The 22590-nt window shown below is 41.9% G+C and overlaps 1 protein-coding gene across 1 annotated transcript in view; it reads left to right on the top strand.

Annotated features, from left to right (window-relative positions):
• Nucleotides 1-5926: 5926 nt before the first annotated feature.
• VWF (von Willebrand factor) overlaps nt 5927-22590 on the top strand; it is a 119822-nt gene continuing 103158 nt past the window's right edge. The window contains exons 1-6 of the mRNA XM_063154296.1: nt 5927-6053; nt 7548-7602; nt 8112-8270; nt 8894-8996; nt 9085-9293; nt 16555-16679. Of these exons, the coding sequence (XP_063010366.1) occupies nt 6024-6053; nt 7548-7602; nt 8112-8270; nt 8894-8996; nt 9085-9293; nt 16555-16679 (681 nt within the window). The 5' untranslated portion in view covers nt 5927-6023. The remainder of the gene's footprint in view (nt 6054-7547; nt 7603-8111; nt 8271-8893; nt 8997-9084; nt 9294-16554; nt 16680-22590) is intronic.

Raw genomic sequence — 22590 nt, 5'->3', positions numbered from 1 at the left:
ACAAGACACAGATTTGTTGATCACATAATGGTGTCAATTGTTCCCAGCAGAGCAGTGAATGTTTCTGGGACTTAATTGTCCTCCACAATGAGTAACATGCTCTGTCTTGTACTGAGGTAAATCAGCCTTTCAGAAGGAGAACCATGTGATTTTTGTCTTAGTGATCTGCTTTTTCTTGGAGTTGGTTCTTCCTTGGCATTATAAAAATGAATGAAATAGATTTTGTATGGATATGATTTCTTTCCTTTTCAAAAGTGATTAAGATAATGCTAAAAATGTTTAAGGTATTGCAAGGAATTTCCATAGGCCAAATTTCAATCTTAAGGGACCAAGATTATTCTTCCTGATGAAGACTTTCAGAAACACGCTATTATTCAGTGGGAACTGGCATCTCTCTGCAGTTCAGTCGAATTCATAATTTTGATGGGTTTATGAAAAACACAGTGTGTAACACACCTTACAGCTCTTTAGTGAAATCACAACTTTGGCAAATTGTATTGATGCAATCATGCATGCCTTAAGTGCCTAAAGATTTGAGATTTAAGATTTGACATACCGTCATTTAGGTGAGTAGAAAACACACCAACAACTGAGCACTCATCACATTGATTATACGTTGCCAAATGATAATTTACACTTCTGTTTTGTTTCTGATTATTGATAGTATCCATCCCTGTCTTGTGCTATTTAAACAGCTGAAGTGGTAGGAGATGCTGGTGAAGGGAAGAAGGGATATGGATGATGCTGCATTCTGGCAATAGCAACAGTGTTAAATATTTAAACCTGGCCCTAGCTCTGGTATCTGCAGTTAGAGATGAGCTGTGAAAACCACAAAAAGTGGAGAGAAATGCACTTTAGAGAGGCAATCTGGAAGCTCAGTTCATTGAACTTAAACAGGGGGTGGTGGAGAATTGTCTTGAACTCATTATCCAGGAAGGGATGTAGAGAAAACCTGGTAATAGATGTTTCTTAAATTTCCATTAAGGTGCTGTCTGAAGCTTAGGGTAGCAGAAAACCGAGTTAGAGTGAGTGTTTTTAACATGGTGTGGCTTTAATTGTCAGAACAGTTTGCTAACAGTTGTGCTGAATTTTTAAATGATCTCCTGGTGCTGTTCTTGTTTGAAAAATAATTACTTTGGGACAAACCTATAGGGGTCAGCCTTGAACACAGAAGCTCCACCTGGCTCCTGAGTTGGGCGTTTTATAACAGTTGCGACCCTGGAAGAAAACCTGTGTCTTAATTAGTAAATCTCCCAGGGCCCTAGATCAGCCCTATGTGTGGAGCAGAGAATGTTAATTAATTTGTCCTTGCTTACATGCTTGTGCTGCAAATACACAAAGTATTGTTTCTGTCTTACTGCACGAAGGGGAGAGGGGTGAAATTGCTTCTCAAAGCAACAGCGCGGGGTATGTGTTTGCTCCCTTCTGTAACGGCAAAGCCTTGCTCTGCAAAATTAACCAGTCAGGCATTTTAATTCTCATCTGGGAAACTGTTGCTCTTGCTTCAGTTGCCAAAACTGCTGAAATTCTTGGGTTCATTTGGATGATCAGTTGTGATTTAGGATTAGAATCGCAGGCACTTACGAGATAGATGATTCAAAGTCAGAGCTTTGGTTTTTTTTTTTTTTGTAAAAACACACATGAGAAAGAACGCTTCCCTCCTCTATTTATTTTCATCTGTCTCCCCACACTAAGAGGATATTTCCCGTCTTTTGGCTGTTCCTGTTTATTTTTCCTCCTTTCTCAGTATATTAATATTTTCCTGTCAGGACAAATTTATTTAGTGGATATATGCAGGTGGGTGTCGGTATTGGTGTATATCTTCACATGCATGCTTTCATCGTGGTTGATTAAACCTCAGATTAAAAATTAAAAGACCAACTGAAGACATTTTTCTTATCTGAGATTTGGAGATCTCTCTGTGTATCTGAGGGTGACTGGCTCATTTAGTAATTAATTATTCTACTAAATCTACAGTCACCAGGTGAATTGTTACTGCAGCTGTTTTACAAACCTGCAGCCCAGAAGTGTTGGGCTATAGCGTTTTATAATGGCATTATTTACATGGTTTCAGCTAAAGACATTTCAGCATTTGGACAAATTTAATCCCAAGAGGAGGGATGAACTGCTTTTAAAGCACGGAGTTGGAAAACTGACTTGATATCACACTGCATAATACAGGCTCTCATTTTCTCTTATTATATTAATGGAAAAACTCCTTTGCGTTTTATGTTTTGTTTGCCTTTTCTTTTTTTTTTTCTTCAGCAGCCTGATGGTGATTTTGTGGTGGTGGAGTGGTTGGTGTTTGATGTCAGTGCTGATGTTAAATTATGACAAAGATCCTGAAATGTTTTGCTGTCTCCAGAACAGGCTCCAAATTCTCTCACAGGGTAATTGTGAATAACATACATGTATGGGGTACCCTTACAAAATCTTGTGCCTGTAAAAACACCGTGTAAACCAATAAGATTATAGACTTTTAACTAGTTGGGAGTGGGGGGGGGGGGGGGGGGAATAGGAAAAACACCATTCCAGGGATGGGGGAGGAAATCGTTGAACTGGCCTTGGCTGGCTCTCTGTATGCAGGGAATTTCAGCCCTGGGTGGAGGTACAAGACATTAACAAGCAAAAGAGAGAGAGAAGTGACCGCCTGTCTTCAAGCTCTTCCAGGAGGCGGCTGGAATGCCGCGTAGTTGCCGTGTCGGGCGGGTCTCAGCGCGGTGATACCTCAAATAAGGAAGAAATCGCCCACAGACGAGGCGAAAAATCATCTTCACCCCCTGCCCTTCTGTTTAACTTCTGGCGGCTCTTTGTAATGTAATGCAAATGTGTGAGGCTTTTGGCTCTTCAGCCAGCATAGAGTAGAGTAGTGCAGCTGACCTCAGCATTGCAGTACTAGCTGGCACCAGCTGAAAATTATGTTGTGCAGCTCTAGTGTCCTTATTCCCTGCATATAGAGGCGGGGTATTTTGCTTTGATGTGATCCTGCAGACCGCAGGGCTTGCGGGATGCACCTTGGCTCATAAACTCCAGGTCGGGATGCCACCTGGCAGATTTGGAGCCTGAAGAGCAGCAGCCAAGAGCATCGCTTCACCCGCTGCAGCCTGTGGTCCTTACGGCTTGGCTAACCCCAGTCATAACCACAGGAAGGGCTGTGAAATTGGAAATCCCGTGAGTTTACCACCAGGAAAGGACTTAAATTGGATTATAAAAAGGATTATCTCGGATAAAGCCTTTCCCTGCCCAGTCAGGAGGGAGAGTGTTCAAGTGTTGGCTTTGCCGAGTGAACTTCCCAACCTATGGAAGGATGTCCGGAGGCTGGGGGCTTTCAAATGCAAAGTGAGGGTCGTTAGTGCCTCCCATCCTCTCTGAGGGGTGTCTTTCTTTAAACCATGATCATTAGCTGTGCCAGGAAAAGGAACTGAGCACTGATGACCCCTAAAATGCACTAAAGCCCCTGCAATTCATAGGAACTAGAGCTTTAGCACCCCCTTTCCTTTCCTGGTTTGCTTTTTGGGTTTTTTCCCCCTTTCCTGTTTTGGGGTTTTTTTGGTTTTTTTTTTTTGTTTTTTTTTGTTTTGTTTTTTTTGGCGTTTTTTTTTTTTTTTGGCGTTTTTTTTTCCCCTCTCCTGGTCCTTTTGCTTTGTTTCACTGTTGGATCGGTAATGGGAAGTTAATTTGAATCTCACTTGTGGAAAACACTGGAACATATCTTCTTGCAGACTGGGATAGGATAAAGAAAGGTGTCTAGTTGATTTTATTTTATTTGGGTGTTTTTTGTTGGTTTGTTTTTTGGATTTCTTTTTGACCAAAAAGCAGGATTCTGGTGGCTAGCAGCAGTTGCTTAGGAAAGGAGAAGTCAGAAATGAAGTGTAACATTAAAGGATGGGATTTCTACTTCTAACACACAGCAGGGTAAAGACTTTCTAAACCAAAAGCTGCCTTTGATTCAGCACTTGATCCCTGAGATTTGATCCCTGTGATGCAGGGGCCCTTTGTTAGTTTGTCTGACTCCTTCTTGACACAGTGACCTGTGCTGATACCTTCCAGTTATGTGCTTTAAAGGCAACAACTCCCTGGAGATTTCATTGCTTGCTCCCAGCCTTTACCCTGGGAGAAGAGACGAGCACTGATTTCCTACCTTCTCTGTACTACTTGTAATAGGACACACAAGGACCTTCTATAATTCCTCTGACTTTCCAAGACTGGAAATTTTCTCTGCTCACAGAGAAGTTGCTTCTTACCTCTAATCACAATTTTATCTTTTCTCTTTCTGTCCTTTCCTACATTTCTGAGTGCACCTTCCTTCATTTGACTTTTTGTGTGGCATTAGAGGATGTGGCATTTGGGGTTTCTGTTTATTCCAGATGCAGGGAACACTTTTGTTAGGTCTCAGAAAATCAATCAGTGCAGTTGCCTGCAGAAATTAAGTGATTCTCATGCAAACTGACTTTGCCCAGGATAGAATCGTTCAATTCAAACATACTTGTAGCAGGGCCAGGACTTGTTGCATGCAGCCTTCTATTTGAACAAAGCAATGAAAAACAGTATTATGGATAATTTTTCTCAGAAGTCCTTCCTGTGCTGTTTATGAGAATGGACTATAGATGTTTTTTTGGCACCACTTCATAGCTGTTTCTATATTTTCTCCTATGTCTCAGGTGTATTGTTTGGAAAATTACATGTGAGAAATACCCAAGCATCACTAAGCTTTGTGTTTGAACATTGTACAATATCAGTCAATAAATGCACTCACTAATTACCATTTCCTTATTTTTGGGGGGAGAAAAAAGAGACAGGATGAAAAAGGGAAGTTTATTCCTTATGTGTCTATCTCAATTAATTCTGTTTGTTATGTTCCCCAAGGTCATTAACACACTTAAGAAGTGTCACAAGGTCTGAGTTTATCTGACCACTGTTCTTATTTTTAAGGAATTTTCCCAGGTAATCTCAGACTACCTTCCTTATGTGCCAAACAAAAAAAGCCCTGCTGGATTTAGATCTGCAAGAGGAAGTTGCTAAATGAAATTACTTATCTGGGGCTCAGGAAATGAAAGGATTAGAACTGAGAAGATATTAAGAGACCATGGTCATAGAAGATCTGATTCCCCCTATCCTGAGTAGTGCTGGCATTCCCATAAGGAAAGGTTTAGGGAACATCTGTCTGTGATCACTCATGTTCATGCTCTCAGGGCTAGGAAGGACCTGCTGAGATGTGGCAGCTGGATCCAAGAGGAGAAAACAATTCCCAGTCAGTGCAGTGTGTTGCCTCCTAAGGCCTTTGTTAATCCTAGAAGTTGTTGAAAATGTTAGGAATGGGACATGGAAAGTCAAGTAAGACTTGACAAACTCTGGTTTTTGTTTTTGCTCAGTGCTGTACATATGCCCATAGATTTGGTGCCCACTCTGCAAACAAGTCAGAGCAGGATGTGCTGTTCCAGAGGAATTTTTCAAGGAGCAAATGTGTTGCTCTGATTGAAGGTGGCAAAATTTGAGTATTCTTTCACCTAGACAATAAATTCAGGGCTCTGAATTAGAGTCCTGAATTAGCTAAATTACCAGCTCTGTATTTTTCTTTCTCCTTCAAGGCAGTTGTTTAGGAAAAAATGCTTAATGGTTCTGCGGCCTTTGAGGTGGGGAGCATCCAACTATTCCCTTTGAATAATGTTCTGTCAAATACATATGCTGCCTGTTGGCTCAACCAGTGAGATTTGTCACACATACGCATGTGAAATGTATTTCAGAGATTTTATCTGTCAGTTTTTAAAACTATTTCCCTTCATTGTACCTCCTGGCAATTAAGAGTGCCTGATTTCCACGATAGCAATTTCATCTATTGTCTTGAGAATCAGGCGGATGTGACGTCTGCATTTTTATCTTTCCTCTTAAAAGAACAAGAGTTCCTGGCTTGTACAAAAACAAGAGATTTCAGACCAAAGTCATTCCAAGTCAGTCTTGACTTCTGAAGCACCAGGGGAACGATGATGTAGGCTAGAGGTGGAAACTGGAGGAGTTTTTTGCTCATGTGCAAGAGGAGTCTGATGCAGAAGAAGGTACATTCATTTCTAATTAAGCCAGTGATAAAACTGTAGATGGTTTTATACTGGCAGATCTTACTGGATTGTATTGTGATTTGTTAGTGGCACCTGGTCCATTAGAATTGGGGGAAATTCCATCTGCAGTTCAGAACAGAGTGGGAGGTGGATGGGGACTGATGGGAAGGGATTTATTCCTTACCTTTTTTCTCTGCCTGCTTTGTAAAACAAAAGGGTTGACAAAGATCAGTAATATCTGATTCACCACAATAACTGCATGCACTGTGTAGCGAGTAGCGAGTGTGTATTCTGAGAATAATGATGCTTACTGTTTCCTTCACCATTCTTTGTAGTGGTTTTCTCACACAGTTGGTACTTCTGAGCTGTCTTGCAGCCTTATGTCACTTTGGGATTTGCAGCATTATGAGTCTTTTCCTGTCTTGTATGAGTCAAACTCAGTGTCTGTTTATCTGAGTGAGAGTTGGACCTACATAACTAACAGCAATAAGAAGTGTGTGTCTATACCTGATATCTCAATTTGTCTTTGCAAAATGCATTCTAGTCTTTAATTGGATGGTTCCTTTAGGAAAAGGTGTGTCTGGTCTTCTGGCATTAATATTTTAACTTTAGTATATTTAAGCTTCTGTAGTTGCTTATATGATTACTGAAATTAATTCCCTTAGATAGAGCTCTCTGCAGCTTTCATACTTAACAGTTGATGTTTTGCCACTGAACCCATGTAGTTCACAATCTGCATGACCCTCATATCCTATTATTAATTATCATTTTTAAAGGCCTGGTCATCCTGGAGGTAGTTTATAGACATACGGAAAACAAAGACTGACGTTCTGGTGCTAGAACGTAGGAGGAGGCAATGCTAAAACTGATTTTGTTGAATGAAAATTTTCACCCTTGGTCTCTAATCTCTGCACGATTTCCTCCCTTTCCTTCTTGCCCCTGATCTCAAGCCTGTTATCACCCTGAAATCAGTGGATTATGTGGTTACAATGGTGTGCCAACAAACCTGCTGGCTGCTATGTTCTTTCTTTCCCTTTGTGGATGTTTGGGCAGAGTGCAAATCTTGTGCTGCAGAGGGGACTTCTACTGGAGCCAGCTTGGCTGAGCCAGTCTGGGGTGCATCTTTACATCAGGCTGGCTGAGAAATAATGTTGTGCGTTGAAAGGCTTTGTGTGCAGAGTGTTAGCTGAGGGGAATTGGGATATGTGTCTGTGTTGGGTTGCATTTCCCATGGAGGTAACTGAATTCCATGCTATGAGAAGTGAAAATGCTGGCAAAGAGTAACTGATAACTCTCCTAGATTATCTAGTTAAAGCAGGATGGAGGGCAGCTGAATTATCACAACTGTCTGCATGGATTATGGCTTTCTGAAATGTTGCAGAGCCTCAACAATAATTTTCCTTATAAAGAAAGGATAGAAAGTGATGAGGAGTTATGAAACAGACTATGTCTCAAATGAAGAATATTCTAAGCTGTCTCTCTGATTTTTAACAGATGCTCCTCTTGACAGTGCTGCAAACAAGCCTACTGCTGGGCACTGTAATCACAGGTAAGAAAACAGGTTTGGACTAGAATATATTTTCACTATTTTTTGTGAGATATGAGCCCCCCCTTCCCCTTTTTGTACTGACTCAGGGATTATTCTCACCATGCTGAAGGCATTCCTTTTGTCTGTTTACCTTGAAACAGGCACTGTGTTGAGTCCCAAACATTCTCTGAAGTCAGGAATGTTTGACTGAACAAGATATAGGGCTTTCCTAGTGCCCTATAGGCTTTAGTGGGGTTGTAGGCATGCACAAATGAACACATGGCATTCCTCAAAGCATCAGAACTTATATTACTCCTGCAAGGTTTGGGCTGGTGGAAATAAAAAAGGCATTTCAGTAATGCATATAATAATAACAAAAACCAATTGTGATCATATGGACTGCCATGCCAAGCTTACCGTCTACCTGGAAGCCACCAGGACACCAGTGGGGATAAATTCTAGCAGAGAAATTCCTGAACTGCAAAATGATTGCTTTAAATTGCAGGTTAATGTTGTGTTTTGATACTCAGGGTTATCAGGGGCTTCACCTCAGGAGTCATCAGTTGCCCGTTGCAGCCTTTTTGGGAATGATCACATCAAAACGTTTGATGGTTCCTTGTACAATTTTGCTGGGTACTGCAGCTACCTCCTTGCTGGGGACTGTCACGAGCACTCCTTCACCCTCTTAGGTGAGTCTGAACTGGGGTCCATCACTGGAAAAAAAGACAAATAGTTCCCCTTTATCAGATAGGATGGACCACTTCATAAAAAGTGGTCTTGGTTGGGTTTTTTTTTGTTTGTCTGTGGTTTGTATTGGGGTTTTTTGGGCTTGTTTTGGAAAGTGGGATTCCTGGGCTTCTTTATCCTTTGGTAATGTAGCTCATCCATAAATAAGCTGCTAAGAAGCAGGGATTTTCTTACTACTCCTACTAAAAAGAAGACCTTTACTAATTTTGTGTTTTTCAGGGAGATGTGGCTGAGTTAAAGCTGAGTCCAGGAATAAGAGCTATACAACCCTTTAGAACAAATTTTTTCTGTATTCTAAACCACACCAGTAAGAAAAATCCCGCCTTCTAGGACAGAAGGCCTTGGAATTAGCATAGGCCTCTGCAGAGTTATTCTTGGGCACAGAAGTGATGATATATGTACCAAAACTGTATGTAACTTTCATACCAACTGCTTTGGTAGATGTTTTTATACTCAGTAGTAACTGTTTTGTGTTGGTCATAGTTTAAAATAGGTTTTTACTGGCCAAAAATTGTCTTCCTGAGTCCCAGAACTAAGAGTATTTGGTTGTGTTTCATCTCCTCAGGTGATTACCAGGATGGGGACAAAATTGGTTTCTCTGTGTATCTTGGAGAATATTTCAGTCTTCATCTCTCTTTAGATGGAGTTGTGATGCAGGAAGAAAAAAGGTACCTCTAGGAACTATTATTCTAGCAGAAAACAACCTGATGGGTTTTGTGTATCACATGCTGAGAATTCCCTGTTTTTTCTCCACAGGGTTTCCGTACCTTTTGCCTCCAATGGTATATTTATAGAGAAGGAGGCGGGTTATTATAAAATATCCAGTGATGAGCATGGCTTTGTGGTGAAGACTGATGCCAGTGGAAACATTCAGATACTCCTTCAAGAAAAGCACTATAATAAGACCTGTGGATTGTGTGGCAATTTTAATAAGTTCCTTGAGGATGACTTCAGAACTCGGGAAGGTAAGGTTACCACTAACTGATTGTATGTTAATGGAGCTCTGCACACTTTTCCTGATTCAACAAAGATGTTGCTGATCCAGCAAAAATGTTTCTACAGAATGTGTCAGATACCTCAAGCTGGTGTGTTGAAAAGCTAAGTCCTTTCATCTTCCATTCTCCTGAAAGGAAATGGCAGTCACATCTCATTCCTGAGAAAAGGCCAGGCATCTGAACATAGCATGTTTAGAAACCTGGAAACTTTCAAATGCAAAGATAAAGCTACAGGTTAATTCATGTGGAGAGACTGGCTAGAAGAAGACCCAATAAAAAAGCAGTGTGAAATACCCATTGATTCAATATCAAATTTTTCATGAATTAGCCAAGAGGTAGTAAGAATAGATAGTGTGAGAATAGAAAGATACAACAGCAGAAGATTAAATTCCTGCTGCTTGCAGGTTTGGCATGGGATGCTGTTCTATAAAGGTGTTACCTTTTAATGACATTTCGCCACCTATAAGGGCTGTTGGATAGGCGGGTACACCTTGTATCACAGCAGTTCCTGGTGAGAATGAGGAGCAAGACCACCTTTGCTGCTCAGTACACCTTTGTGTGAAGACTCAGAGTTTCTGGAAAGCCCTGAATGGGACTTTGAAGGATTGGTCTTGATTTGTGGTATTTCAGAGTGTCTTTTAATTCTGAATGCTTACCTGAAGAGGAGAGGTTTGAAGTTAGTTAATACATGGATATATTAGATTGATAACAGGAAGTGTGTATTAAAAATAAATGATAGTGAAGATAGGGAGAGAAAGCAGCTTGGAAAGGAGCCTGGCAGTGCTCCAGAGATGTGTCCTACTGGCACTCAGGCTACACAAGCATAACTTCAGAAAAAAAAAGAGATCTTATGGTGTGTTAAAATGATTAATCTGTCCTTCAGCAATGTAAATAATAAGAAACAAACTCTGGTCACAAAACTGCTTGCCATGGCTTGGATCCCTTGATGTCTGAATGAGATGAGATAGGAAGTTTATGGCTTTTTCTTGAGACAGTAGTAGTAAGGCCCTTGGAAAAAGCAGAAGTAAAAAATGAGACTGTAATGCTTTGGATTTTTCAAATGTAGAAAAGGCCCCTCTGCTGCTCATGTTTAAATGTGTTTCATGCTGTATTTGTTTTACATGCTGGAGGCCCTGTCTTCCCTCTTAAAAAAAACCAGTCCATTCACAGCCACAGATTTTGGAATGTAATAAAGTCCATGACAGGGTTTCTGCTTGGAGGAGCCGTAAAATAACAGAGGTGACACAGAAAATGTGTTTTCTGTGTCTCTTACAGAAGTCAGGGATCTCCTCATGTTTATCCACCTGTGTGGATACACAGATCTGTGGTTTTAGCCTGAAAAATAGAACTGTGTGTCAGCAATTCTGCCGGTTTTTCCAGTGATACAAAAGACCTTTCATTTAAACCAATTTAGAAGGAATTAGGATGAATTATGTTTGAATGTGTTGTAACAGTGAGGGATGTCACTACACCCATGCACTGTTTGTTTCCTTGGCAGCTCTGCTGGTTCACTGGAGCATTTCTTAACTTGCTTCAGGCAAATCAGTCATGGAATAATTCAGATCCCTTTTTTTTTGTTTGCTTTGTCATATACTGTTGAATCTAGCTTCCAGGTAGGGGACAATGCAAACAGCTGGGAGAAGTGATATTTTTTGAACAGAAAAAGTAGGCAGCCTCTTGGGAGCCTGTGAAGCATTTCACCCTGTTCTTTTCACTAAAGTTTTTAGTTGTTCTCCTTTCAGGCTGATTAGTTCTCCCAAAGGTCAGCCTATCCCAGGATGTGAGCTTGGTGTAACTACATAGTGATCTGAGGGCAGTGAAGGGTTACCTTAAGGTTGCCAGCAGCCTGAACTGTCCTGTTGGTGTGTCCATTGTTTCCTGTTAAAACCTGGAATTTATCAGACTGGGGCCTCAGTTCTAATAAATCACATTTCTGGGGTGGATTTTTATTGGTAAGAGATGTGTTAAGATCTTTGAGCTTCAGAATAACATGCAGTGGAAATGAAAATACGATTTTTCCATATTTTAGAGAAAGAAATTATTGTGGTTTAAGAACACAGTTAATCTGATTTTTCACTTAAGAAAGTGGAAAATGATATGGAACTTCATTGATTATATCTGAATTGTTTTTAGGGTGGTCGTGAAAAAAGAGGCAAAGCACCTGTTCTGTGAGTGGATATTAACACTTACAGCAAGTAAAGGAGGCAGTAACAAAAGGGTGTTTAAAACTTAATGAACACTGTAATTGCTTTTCTTTTCTCTTGATATATTTATATTCCTGTTCTATAATCTATTCAAATGTGGCGTTGTCATGATGCTCTTATGACTCCTTGCTGTGTTTTTAGTGTGGAAGTGGAGAACTGATGAGAATCTGATGAAAGAATAGCACACATTGTTTCTGTGTACACTTTGGATGCTCAGCTATTGAGGTCTGGAGCTCTGAAAGATTAGAATAAAATTGATACCCTGCTAAAGTAACACTGGTGGGACTAAGCTCTGAAGGCCTCAAGTGTTAGTTCTTGAATTCCCCAAAAAAGCCTCTCCAGTAGGTTTTGAAGTTCACAGAATATCCTGAGTTGAAAGGGACCTAGCAAGTTGAAAGGATCAGCAAGTCCCGGCCCTGTACAGGACACCCCAACAATCCCACTCTGTTGTCCAAATGCATCTTGAGCTCTGGCAGCCTTGGGGCTGTGATGATTTCCCAGGGGAGCCTGTTCAGTGCCTCACCACCCTGCAGGGGAAGAGCGTTTTCCCAAAGTTGCAGACTCACTGTCCTTCAGACAGGTTGGGGTGCTGAGTCACTGCCAGTGACATGGTTCCTACAATAGCTCATCCTGTGGAGAAGTGCTCATGTCCTGTTCAGACTGGCAAACAACCTTGACTTTATTCTATGGGCTTGCTTGTTTATTGGATATGGAAACAAAACCAAGCCTAACCTTGAGACTTTGTTTTCACAATTTAAGCATAACTAAAATATAAAAAGAAATGTCTCAGAAGCTTTCTAGGGTTTTTTTTGGTCTTTTGTCTGTTTTTTCTCCCAGACCCTAATGAAAGGTTTCCTCTCTGCTCTTTCTTGCCAGATAAGGTCTGGTCCTTTATGGCCATTCTGTGAAGCCTTCTAAGACTTGCCAATTGATCAGGCTCTGCTTTCTGACCTCAGCATGCACTTCTAACTGGTTGCCAGCCTTTGCTCATATCAGAAAAATGAAGCTGAGTTCTTTCTAGATGCTCAGATATCTATTTGGCCACCTTTAGCCCATGTGCTGCTTGATTCAGGGTCTGGGATTGAAGTTAGACCTTTCTGTTGTGAGGAATGTGGCTGCATCACTAGGCTGTAGGGTTCTGGAGGGGGTTCTTTCCCTCTCCAGTTCAGTATTACTGATTTTACATTCATTGTAACAAACTGGAGAGGGCAGGAAAGATTTTATAGCCCATGACTTTGTTATTTCATATCAATTTGATGCAAAGTAGGAACCAATTTTTGGGCAACCTTACCAATAGTTTTGCCTGTCAGAATAATGTAAAACTGTGTTAAAAAAGCCCCAAAAACAACAAACAAAAAACCTCACCCTCATTCCTCCCCTGAAATTGCTTGATAAATAACCAACATGTGAAAATTGGTTATTTACCAACTGAGACTCTATTTATCAATTAAGACTCACAGGACTGTAGTGTCTTGACCAAATTTCTGCATTTATTTTTATGGGTGAGTTAACAGAGCCTGAGAGAGTTATCTGATGGGCTTGTGGCCATTTGGAAAATCTGCACAAGGTCCAGGGAAGGAGGTCAGGGTTCTGTGCCTGGAGCATGAGGTGGTTATTCCTGATGCTTTGCTTGACTGATCATCAGTGTCAAAGTAAACAAGCTGGTGCCAGTTTCTGATTTCAGAAAGAACTGATGATTGGAGATAATCAGATAATCATAGTGAACAAGGATTTTGCTGCGAAGAGTGGCCATCACTGATCTGAAAATCGTTCTGAAGGGAGACAGACATGAGGGCAGCAATTGGAGCGCTAAAGGCATAGTCCAGCAGGACACTCCTGGAGACCCTGCCTGCTGCTCAGGCGGTGGGGGAGTGGCCCTCTCCTCAAACACTCTGCAAGGTCACAGATGTTGTGATGTGTCTGGGATGTTAGGAGTAGGTGGGATTTGTGTTATCTTTATTATCTGCCTCCTGAACCCATCTTGCATGCTGAAAGGAGATTCCACCCTAGCTGGCTGCTGGTCTGCGGGTCTTGGCTTTTGAGCAGCAAGTTTACCTATCGGGATCTGTACTGTGATTCATATCAGGCATCTGATCATCCCTTCTTGAAGCACTCCTGTCCAAATCCTTTGTTTTCATTATGTTTTGTGACAACATCTGTTTTCAACACATTTCCTGCAAGTCTTAGGCAAAACCAGTGCTTTAGCCAGAGTCCCACCCAGGCTGCATGGAGGGCTTCTGGGTGTTGGGCTCTGATGAGCCCCATGAGGGAGTTGTTTAGTTGTTTCTGCAGAATCTTGGGTGCTTCCAGGAAGAAGAAATGAGCACAGAAAGGACCGGAGGCAAAACAAAACTCTGCTGTGCAAGAGATGAGGGTAGTCCTGCTGTGTGGTGGAATTGCAGTGCAGATTATGTTGACAGCACCACCCAACTGGTTAAGACCACTTAACCCCCAGATTATTTTTTAGGCTGTTGTGTTGTCCCTTCCACTGCCTTTTCTCTTCTCCCTTCTCAAGTTGTTCAGCAGAAGGCAATGGAGGTGTCAGGTGGGAAAGGTCAGGGGTGTTGGCAGCTGCTCTTCCCTCTACCCATAGCAGTAAGATGTACTAGGGATATTTCTCCCTCCCCATTTTTCTTCCTGAAGCCTCATCAAATAAGTGAAGTATTTAGGTTGGAAAAGACATTCAGGATTATTGACTCCAACTTTTGAGAGATCACCCCCTTGTCAACTAAACCACAGCACTGAGTGCCTCGTCCGGTCATTTCTTGAGCACTTACAGGGGTGGTGACTCCACCACCCTGCTCAGCAGCCTGTTCCAATGCTTGACAATCCTGTCCATGAAGAAATTCTTCCTGGTGTCCAACCTGAACCTCCCCTGGTAGAGCTTGAGGCCATTTCTTCTCATCCTGTCCCTTGTTCCCTGGGAGCAAGGGAAGAGCCTGACTCCCACCTGGCTGCCCCCTCCTGTCAGGGAGTTGTGCAGAGCCAGAAGGCCCCCCTGAGCCTCCTTTTCTCCAGGCTGAGCCCCTCAGCTGCTCCTCACATGACTGGCTCTCCAAACCCTTCACTTACTTGAAGTGTGAGTCATTGAATATAGCAAACAAAGAAGTATAATCACATAATGCAAATGTTGCGTAAAAGAACTGCATAAGAGGTATAAATTTACAAGCATTGCAAGAAAGAAAAGAAAAGAGAAAAGAAAAGAAAAGAAAAGAAAAGAAAAGAAAAGAAAAGAAAAGAAAAGAAAAGAAAAGAAAAGAAAAGAAAAGAAAAGAAAAGAAAAGAAAAGAAAAGAAAAAAGAAAAGAAAAGAGAAAAGAGAAAAGAGAAGAGAAAAGAAGAAAAGAGGAAGGAAGGAAGTGTCAGAAGGAAGTGTCGGAAGGAAGGAAGGGAGGGAGGGAGGGAAAGGAGAGAACGGGGAGAAAGGAGAGAAATGAAAAAACAAGTGACCAATATTTTAGGGCCAACAGTTGTGCTGACCTTCAAACATTAGCCTGTGGGTGACGGAGCCCCTGGGGGTAGCTGCCAGCAGGAATCCTGGCATGGATGTCCATCCAGGGCTGGAGAAACACTGCTTCAGAGCAGAACCCAGCTCCTGTTACACACCTGCTAGGGAAAGGCTGCCTTACTGCAAACAAAAGGGAATCTGGCACCTTGCTTCTCCTCAGGCCAGCTTGCATTGCTGCTTTAATGTTTATAATATGTGGTAAACTAAAGGGTTGTGTCCTTCTTATTGCTGCATTTCTTTCCTTGTTTCAAGTCTTGGCTGCATAGATGGCAATTTTGTGTCTTTCATCCCCTTTCCCTGGGAGTTCTTTGCTCTCTTCTGTGGGCCTGATACATGCTACCTTTAAAAGCCCCTAATTTCTAGTTTACAAAAAAGTCTGCAGGTCTTAATACCTCTGCCTTAGCATTCTCAGTGCAGTTTTCATCATAGTTTAGGAAGAGTGGTCTGTATATTCCTTATGTTTGCACTAAACAGGGAGCTCAATGGAATCTTTATTACCTATATGTGTATATTATTAAATAGTCTATAGTATACTTGGGTAGAATTTCTTTTGATTTCTTTTGGTTTTCAGATACAACCAGGTTTGTATTTCAATATATCCCCCGCATAAGGTCTTGGGAATGCACTAACACTGGCAGTTGATATTCTCATGGGCACCACAATGGGGTTAAAAAAAAAATTAAAAAAAAAATTTAAAAAGGGTCACAAAATTGTTTAGTAGCAGGTACCCATAATAGGAAGCTGGAGATAGTCCTGGAACCAGCAAGATCATGGGTGGCAAAAGAGGCTGGAGGAAGCATTCCCTCTCTGGGAGGATCCCCCTTCTTAGAAGGATGGAGCAAGAGCAGCAGAGAAGTGGTTTGCATCTCCTGGGAAGTCACAGTCATACTAACTCATTCAGCTTTGCTTTTATGCAAAATTGATGCAAATTTTGGTAAGTGTGGGCCAGGAGATGCTTGTCCTGGGACAGAGGAGCGTGTTTCAGGACATCTTACCAAGGAAGACGATGGGCCCAAACAATGATGGTGCATATTAAGCTTCTTTACATACAAGATTTAGTTTTGGACAGGAGAAAAATCAAAGCTAGCTGGGATCAAGAGTGCTAATGATTTATTCAGTTAGGGAAAGCAGATGGTTTTGTTTGTCTCTCTAATAGGTTTTGTGTTTTATTGACAACTTTTAAGTGGTAAGAAGATGTGCAGGCATGCTTTGGCTCCTGCAGATTGTAGCTGACCAGCAGCAACTCCTACTGTGTTCATGCAGGTGTGAGGGAGGTGGGAGCTGTCTTCTGCAGGCTTTAGTCTGTCCTTGAGCGCAGAGACGTCCTTAGCAGAACAAAATCCATATCACTGATCATGGCTTTCCTATAATCTATTTGGAATAAAAATCTATTTGATACAACAGTTTATATTTTTAAAGAGAACTTTCAGCAGACTATCACCTTAACAGCAGTCAATAATGCCCACTTGTTGCTAAAACCCCTCAAACAGCATGTTGCTTCTCCTCTTCTTCATTCCCAGGGACCCTGGTGGGGAACAGTTACGATTTTGCCAACTCCTGGGCTTTGCACAGTGAAAACAAGCACTGCAAGAGAGTGCAGACTCCGAGCAACACCTGCAACATTTCATCTGATATGGCAGAGAAGGTTGGTGCTGCAAGATGGCATTCTGGTTTCAGTCCTCCCCTACCTGAAAGGCAACTTGCCTGCCCTTTGGCAGAAGAACAGAAATCACAGAATATTCTGATTTGGAAGGGACCCACAAAGATCACTGAGTGCAGCTCCTGGCCCTGCACAGGACAGCCCCAAAATCCCACTCTGTGCCTGAGAGCATTTTCCAAATGCTACTGGAGCTCAGGCAGCCTTGGGGCTGTGATCATTCCCTGGAGAGCATTTTCAGTGCCCCAGCACCCCCTGGGGAAAGAACCTTTATGATATCCAACCTAATCCTGTTATCTATCTATCTAATCTACCTACCTACCTACCTACCTACCTACCTACCTACCTACCTACCTATAACCACCTTCCCCTTTCCCCCACCCCAAACATTAAATAGACAAACAAAGAAAACATCAGCTTGTTTGAGGCTGAAGTGTGAATTACTGCCAAAGAAATGATGATGTTACTTGGGAAAGGTGTGTTTCAGTGATTCCTGCAGAATGAGGAATTAGTTAATTCCCTTTCTGATTTTGCCAGCAGGGAAGCATCAGTTCTGAAGCCTCTGTGGGCACTGCCTCCCCCATTGGTATTTGTGAATTTGTTGCAGTTTATATACTTGGGAGTCAGCAGAGGAGAGGGATGCTCCTGCCAGGCTGTTTTTGACAGAGGAGATGTTTTCTGTCGGTGTTCCAAAAGTGCTGTGTCACCAGGCTATTTCCCTTCCAGGAGGAAGTTCTTTCAGCTGTGTGTACACATAGTAGTGCTGATTTAGTGAAGAAACTCATAACTGTTTGCCTTGGCCATCTCTGTGACCCCCTTTGCTGCATCAACCTTTTTCTTCTTGTCCTTTATAAGTACAAACATGCTTCTTGTTTCCCTTAGACAGGGTGTGGATGCAGGCAGATGGTCACTAGCTCAGGGAAGAAAGTACCTTTGAATATTTACTGAATATTATGACTGTTGTGGTTAATTGAGCCTTCATCCCTTGAGGGGTTACAACTGATTCCATGTACTTTGTTGTAAATCAGAATGATTTACCAGAGTAATTGAGGCCGAAATGTAGTTGTGAGTTTCTCACTATTCAATTCCTGCAGACAGGTATTTGGTAAACTAGACACAAACAGCTTCTCAAGTGTAGTAGCACTTCCTGGAATATATCTGCTCTCCAGCTAACCTGGGTGCTGGTTTCCTAGCTACCTGGAAAAGGCTAACTAAGAGTTGGACAAGTTGCAAAGTTCTGACTCTATACTTCCATTAAGCTTTTGGATGGGGATGTTTCAGATATGTTGTGAAATTCAGTGAAGGATGCTTGTGCTCCTCAGCACTTAAGCCTCACTACCTGCAAAACTGGTTGAGGAGTTATGGTAGTGATTTCAGGCTGGAAATCTCCAGCTGATGTTTCTTGCTTGGGCAGAGATAGTGTGTGTGGGGTGTGAACAATTTGGATTGTTCTGCCTGGAGAAGAGAAGGCTTTGGGGTCACCTCATTATGGCCTTCCAGTGCCTGAAAAGAACCTACAAGAAAGATAGAGAGAGACTCTTGACAAGGGCCTGGAGTGACAGGATGAGGGGGAATGGCTTCACACTGACAGAGAGCAGGTTTAGATTGGATATCAGGAAGAAATTCTTCCCTGTGAGGATTGGGAGGCCCTGTCTCAGGTTGCCCAGAGAAGCTGTGGCTGCCCCATCCTTGGCAGTGTCCGAGGCCAGGTTGGATGGGTCTCTGAGCAACCTGGGATAGTGGAAGTTGTCCCTGCCCATGGCAGAGGTGTGGACCTATGAGATCATTAAGGTCCCTTCCAACCCAAACCATTTTATGATTCTTTAAACCTGGTTACAGCTCTAGAGAAAGGGTAGTTCTTGTGACTGGTTGTGGTCCCTGGAATTTAATCTGTTCAGGCAAGTTTAGAAAGTGTCAACATTGCAGCTGAGGCTGGGGAGTGGCATGCAGGGTGAAATCCAGTCTGTTGGTCGAACACAACTAATTTGGATTTTATACAGATGCTATTAAATATTGATGCTTTGTTGATAAAGTTATCTTTCAGACAAACTGAATGAAATTATATTCTCTCTAATGTGAGTTCATAAACTGACAGCATTAAACATTGCCTTAATTTATCCATTGTGCAAGAATAAACACAGCACTATTAACAGAAGGCCAGCCAAACAAGTGCCTGCTGAAGAATGTAGGGCTTTTTAATAGTGTGCTTTGTTTGCTTGCCTCAGCTTCAGGAATGTAAATCTCCTTGGTCTCCCTGCCTCCCTCCCTGCCAGGCAGTCAGCTGTTAGGTGAGGGAAACAAAAGCTCTGCTTCAAGGCACTCCTCCCACCCCAGTGCCCCCACACTGGGTGGGTCTGTGGTTTTCTTTACCCTCTCTGTTTCCCCCCTCCCTGGCCAATAGCATCATTGGAGAGATGGCTTCTGGCTTCTTTCAGCAGGAATTGTAATGACAGTATGAAGGGAAATGGATTCACACTTGCAGAGAGCAGGTTTAGATTGGATATTAAGAAGAAATTCTTTGCTGTGAGGGTGGTGAGGCCCTAGCAAAAGTTGCCCAGAGAAGCTGTGGCTGCCCCATCCATGGCAGTGTTCCAGGCCAAGTTGTATGGAGCTCTGAGCAACCTGGGATAGTGGAAGGTGTCCCTGCCCATGGCAGGGGCCTTGGAATGAGATGATCTTTAAGATCGCTTCTAACCCAAACCATTGTATGATTCTGTGCAGTGGAATCATGATTCTTTAAACCTAAACAGAAAGCCATGCTGTTCCTTTATCTTTAAATCTTAAAAATGTTAAATATTTTTTGGAAGTTTCTGTCTTGTTGTCTTGTTTGGAAGTTTCTATCTTCTTTCTGTTTTGTCTCAGAGCTGACACAGCTCTGTGTGTCAGCTGAGAAGTCTTGAACCACCTCACACTCTTATCCCACTGTTGCCAGGGCCTTTCCCTGCCCTCCACCTCTAAAACACACACACACTTTGTGTGATTAGCTGCCTTGCCTCAGGACCAGAGACCATTCCAAACTGGGCAGTGTTGGAGGGAGGAAGAAATCCTTCCTACCATGCCCTGCCCTCTGCAGCTGATGTTTAGTTACCCAAAAGGAGCCTCACTGTATTGTCTGATCTTTTTTTCACTGGTTTAGGCTGTTCAACAAAGTACTGCAATTTAACAGGCTCTAAGATGACCAACAGCATGGGTAACGTGGATCTGAAAGTATAAATGGGTGATCTGGAAAAGGATGGCAGCAAGGCAGCTTTGGAAACAAAAATGTGTATGGTTTAAAACATTGCAATTGATTATGGTGTTCTTATACGTTACCTTTATTTTGTAGATTTCACCTCAAATAGAAATGGTGTGTGGTGGCCAGAGGTCACTGTATTATTCCCTTTTTGCTTCTCTAATTAGGAAATGATACCTCTTGTATGTTAGATGTGAAAATTATTGAAATTAAAATTAATGTAATTTCTGCTTTTGCTGAAATTCAGCTCTTAATGCAGTTGGTAAAAAACAGGTCCCCCATTATCCCATGGAATACTTCCATATTAATAAAGAAATAGCATTATTCCCAGATCTGAAAACAAGTAGAAATATTCAGCTTTGGAACATAATTCATCATGGCTGAGGTCAGAGGCAGGTCCAGCCCTGTCCCTGGATGTGTTCAAGGCCAGGTTAGATGGAGTTTGGAGCAACCTGGTCTAGTGAAGGATGTTCCTGCCCATGGCAGGGGATTGGACAAGAGGATCTTTAATATCCCTTCCAACCCAAATCATTCTATACAATATAATAATACACTAAATGGGTGAAAATGAGGCCCAATATATCTAAAATCTCATTTTTCTTCATCAGAATAATCAGCATTCAAGGGAAGTGATTTCTTTCAGTTTTTACCTAGTCTGCTCAAACATACAGCCAGTGTTTGGTGTATTAAACATACCATGGCTTTGGATGCTTTTAATGTGAAAATGTGGGAGGCTAAATCTTTCTCCATGTAATATATTTTCTGAAAAACTGTACCCAGTTAATGACACCAAAATATTCCCTTCCTGAGTGTTCTGGAGAATCCATATGTGTATCGCATACCATTGGGTTTAAATTCAAGGGAACAAGAGGGTGTCTTTGATTTCTTCTGTTATTTATTAGGTTCTCTCTTTAATGGTAATTGTTAAGCAGTGGACAAATGCAGTTCATGCAGCAGCAGAAGGAAATGCTACAGAAATGGGAAGAATGTACAAAATTCCACCTCCAGCTCTGTGTGGTGGGCCTGGGACAGAAGGAAGGTCAGCAAGTTTTGTGGTTACTGTGGGTTGCCAGTGCCAGGACCCCGCCAACCTATTTAAAGAAACATTTAAAACAGGACTAGTGCAGAAGGGAAGGGAGAAATTTTACAACCTTCACCTGCATTTCAGATACTGCAGTCAGTCCTGCTAATTTTAATCTTACAGCCACCTGTACCCTAAGTAATGTTTCAGCCTGAGGCTTCACTCTCCAGTCTGGTGGGTTTAAATACTTTGTGTAGAGTAGCTTCCATGAGCAGGAATGTTACAGCAGTGGCTGAGGGTGCCAAATATCTAATACCACTGTCCTCTAAACTAAAGAATAAGGACCTCTCTTAGTCCAGCCTGGCCAGTGAGTTTTAAAGAAAGGAAGGAATGAAAATAAAAATGATTTGCAGAATGGTTAGAGTTGGAAGGGGTCATTGAGTCCAATTCCCTGGTTCCAACAGGGCCATCCTAGGTAAGGCTGCTCAGGTCCTTGTCCACTCACATTTTGAATATCTCCAGGGTGATGGTTACATACCCTGTTTTTGACCACCCTCATGGGGAAATGTTTTGGTTTTGTATCTATTCAGATTTACTCATATTTCAGCTTATTTGTCATGATAATTGAGATATGTCTGAAAGATGGGAAAATTCCAGCTATAACTTTTTGCCTAAAGTCACTGGAAAACCTGATGAAATTTGAATGGCAAGAAAACCTTTACACAGAGAAAAGGAATTGTTTATTGCTTTTCAACATATATCACTTGGTTTCTAGATAATCAGCTGGAGCTCAGCATAGCCTTTAGCTATGCTGTTAGTGAACAAATCCAAGACCAAAGAACTAGAGGAAAAGAAAAATGGGTTAGTTTTTTTGGTGTGTAATCTCCTTTGTTTTTTAAGTCACTTTTCCATCTAAAATGTTCCTTTTAGTGGAATAGACAGTCTGAGTTTTGCTGTTTGAGTTGTATTACCTTGAGAAACTTCACTAGCTCAGCCCCTAAACAGGATTGTTGCATATATTGGTTTTCTACTGCACTTGATACCATCTGGATAAAGGCTTTGATCCAGGAGTTGCTGTACTGCTCATCCTCTGAATGGCTCTGAGCTCACTTTTGATTTTATCAGTTTCATCTCCAAGCCCTGCTTTAATAGCTTTCTTGGCTGCTTCTGTTGTTGTTACTTCCACCCTTAGGGCATCTTTTCAGCTCTTCTGTACTTGTCTTCTGTATTCTGTACTGTGAGTCTTAGAGCAGCACCAACCACCATTTATGTAGTTCCTGCTCCCCCCTGCTTCTAGTGTCTTTTTTTTTTTTTTTCCCATCTGGTTCAACATGGTGGATGCTGTCTGGGGATCAGAATTATCTGAGGCTGGAGCTGAATTTCTGATTTTCACCATGTCCAGCTCTCATGTTTTAAGTTCCCTGAGTCCTTTCTCAGAAAGCTCAAAACTTCTTTGCACATGTGGTTGTTCCCTGAGTCCTTTGCTAAACTTGGAATACGTTCCCAACAGAGTTGACATTTCTGGTTGGTTTATTTTTGTAAGCAAGAAATTCTGTCTAGGCTCAGACATGTACTAGCTTGAGTTGATCACCTGAACAAAACACCCTTTAGACAAAATAAAAAGGCATTTTCTATTCAGCAGTTTT

Source organism: Melospiza melodia, chromosome 4, assembly GCF_035770615.1.
Source record: "Melospiza melodia melodia isolate bMelMel2 chromosome 4, bMelMel2.pri, whole genome shotgun sequence".
NCBI classification, from domain to species: Eukaryota; Metazoa; Chordata; class Aves; order Passeriformes; family Passerellidae; genus Melospiza; species Melospiza melodia.
Note: the sequence above shows the minus strand (reverse complement) of the source record. Positions and strands in the feature narration are given on the sequence as shown.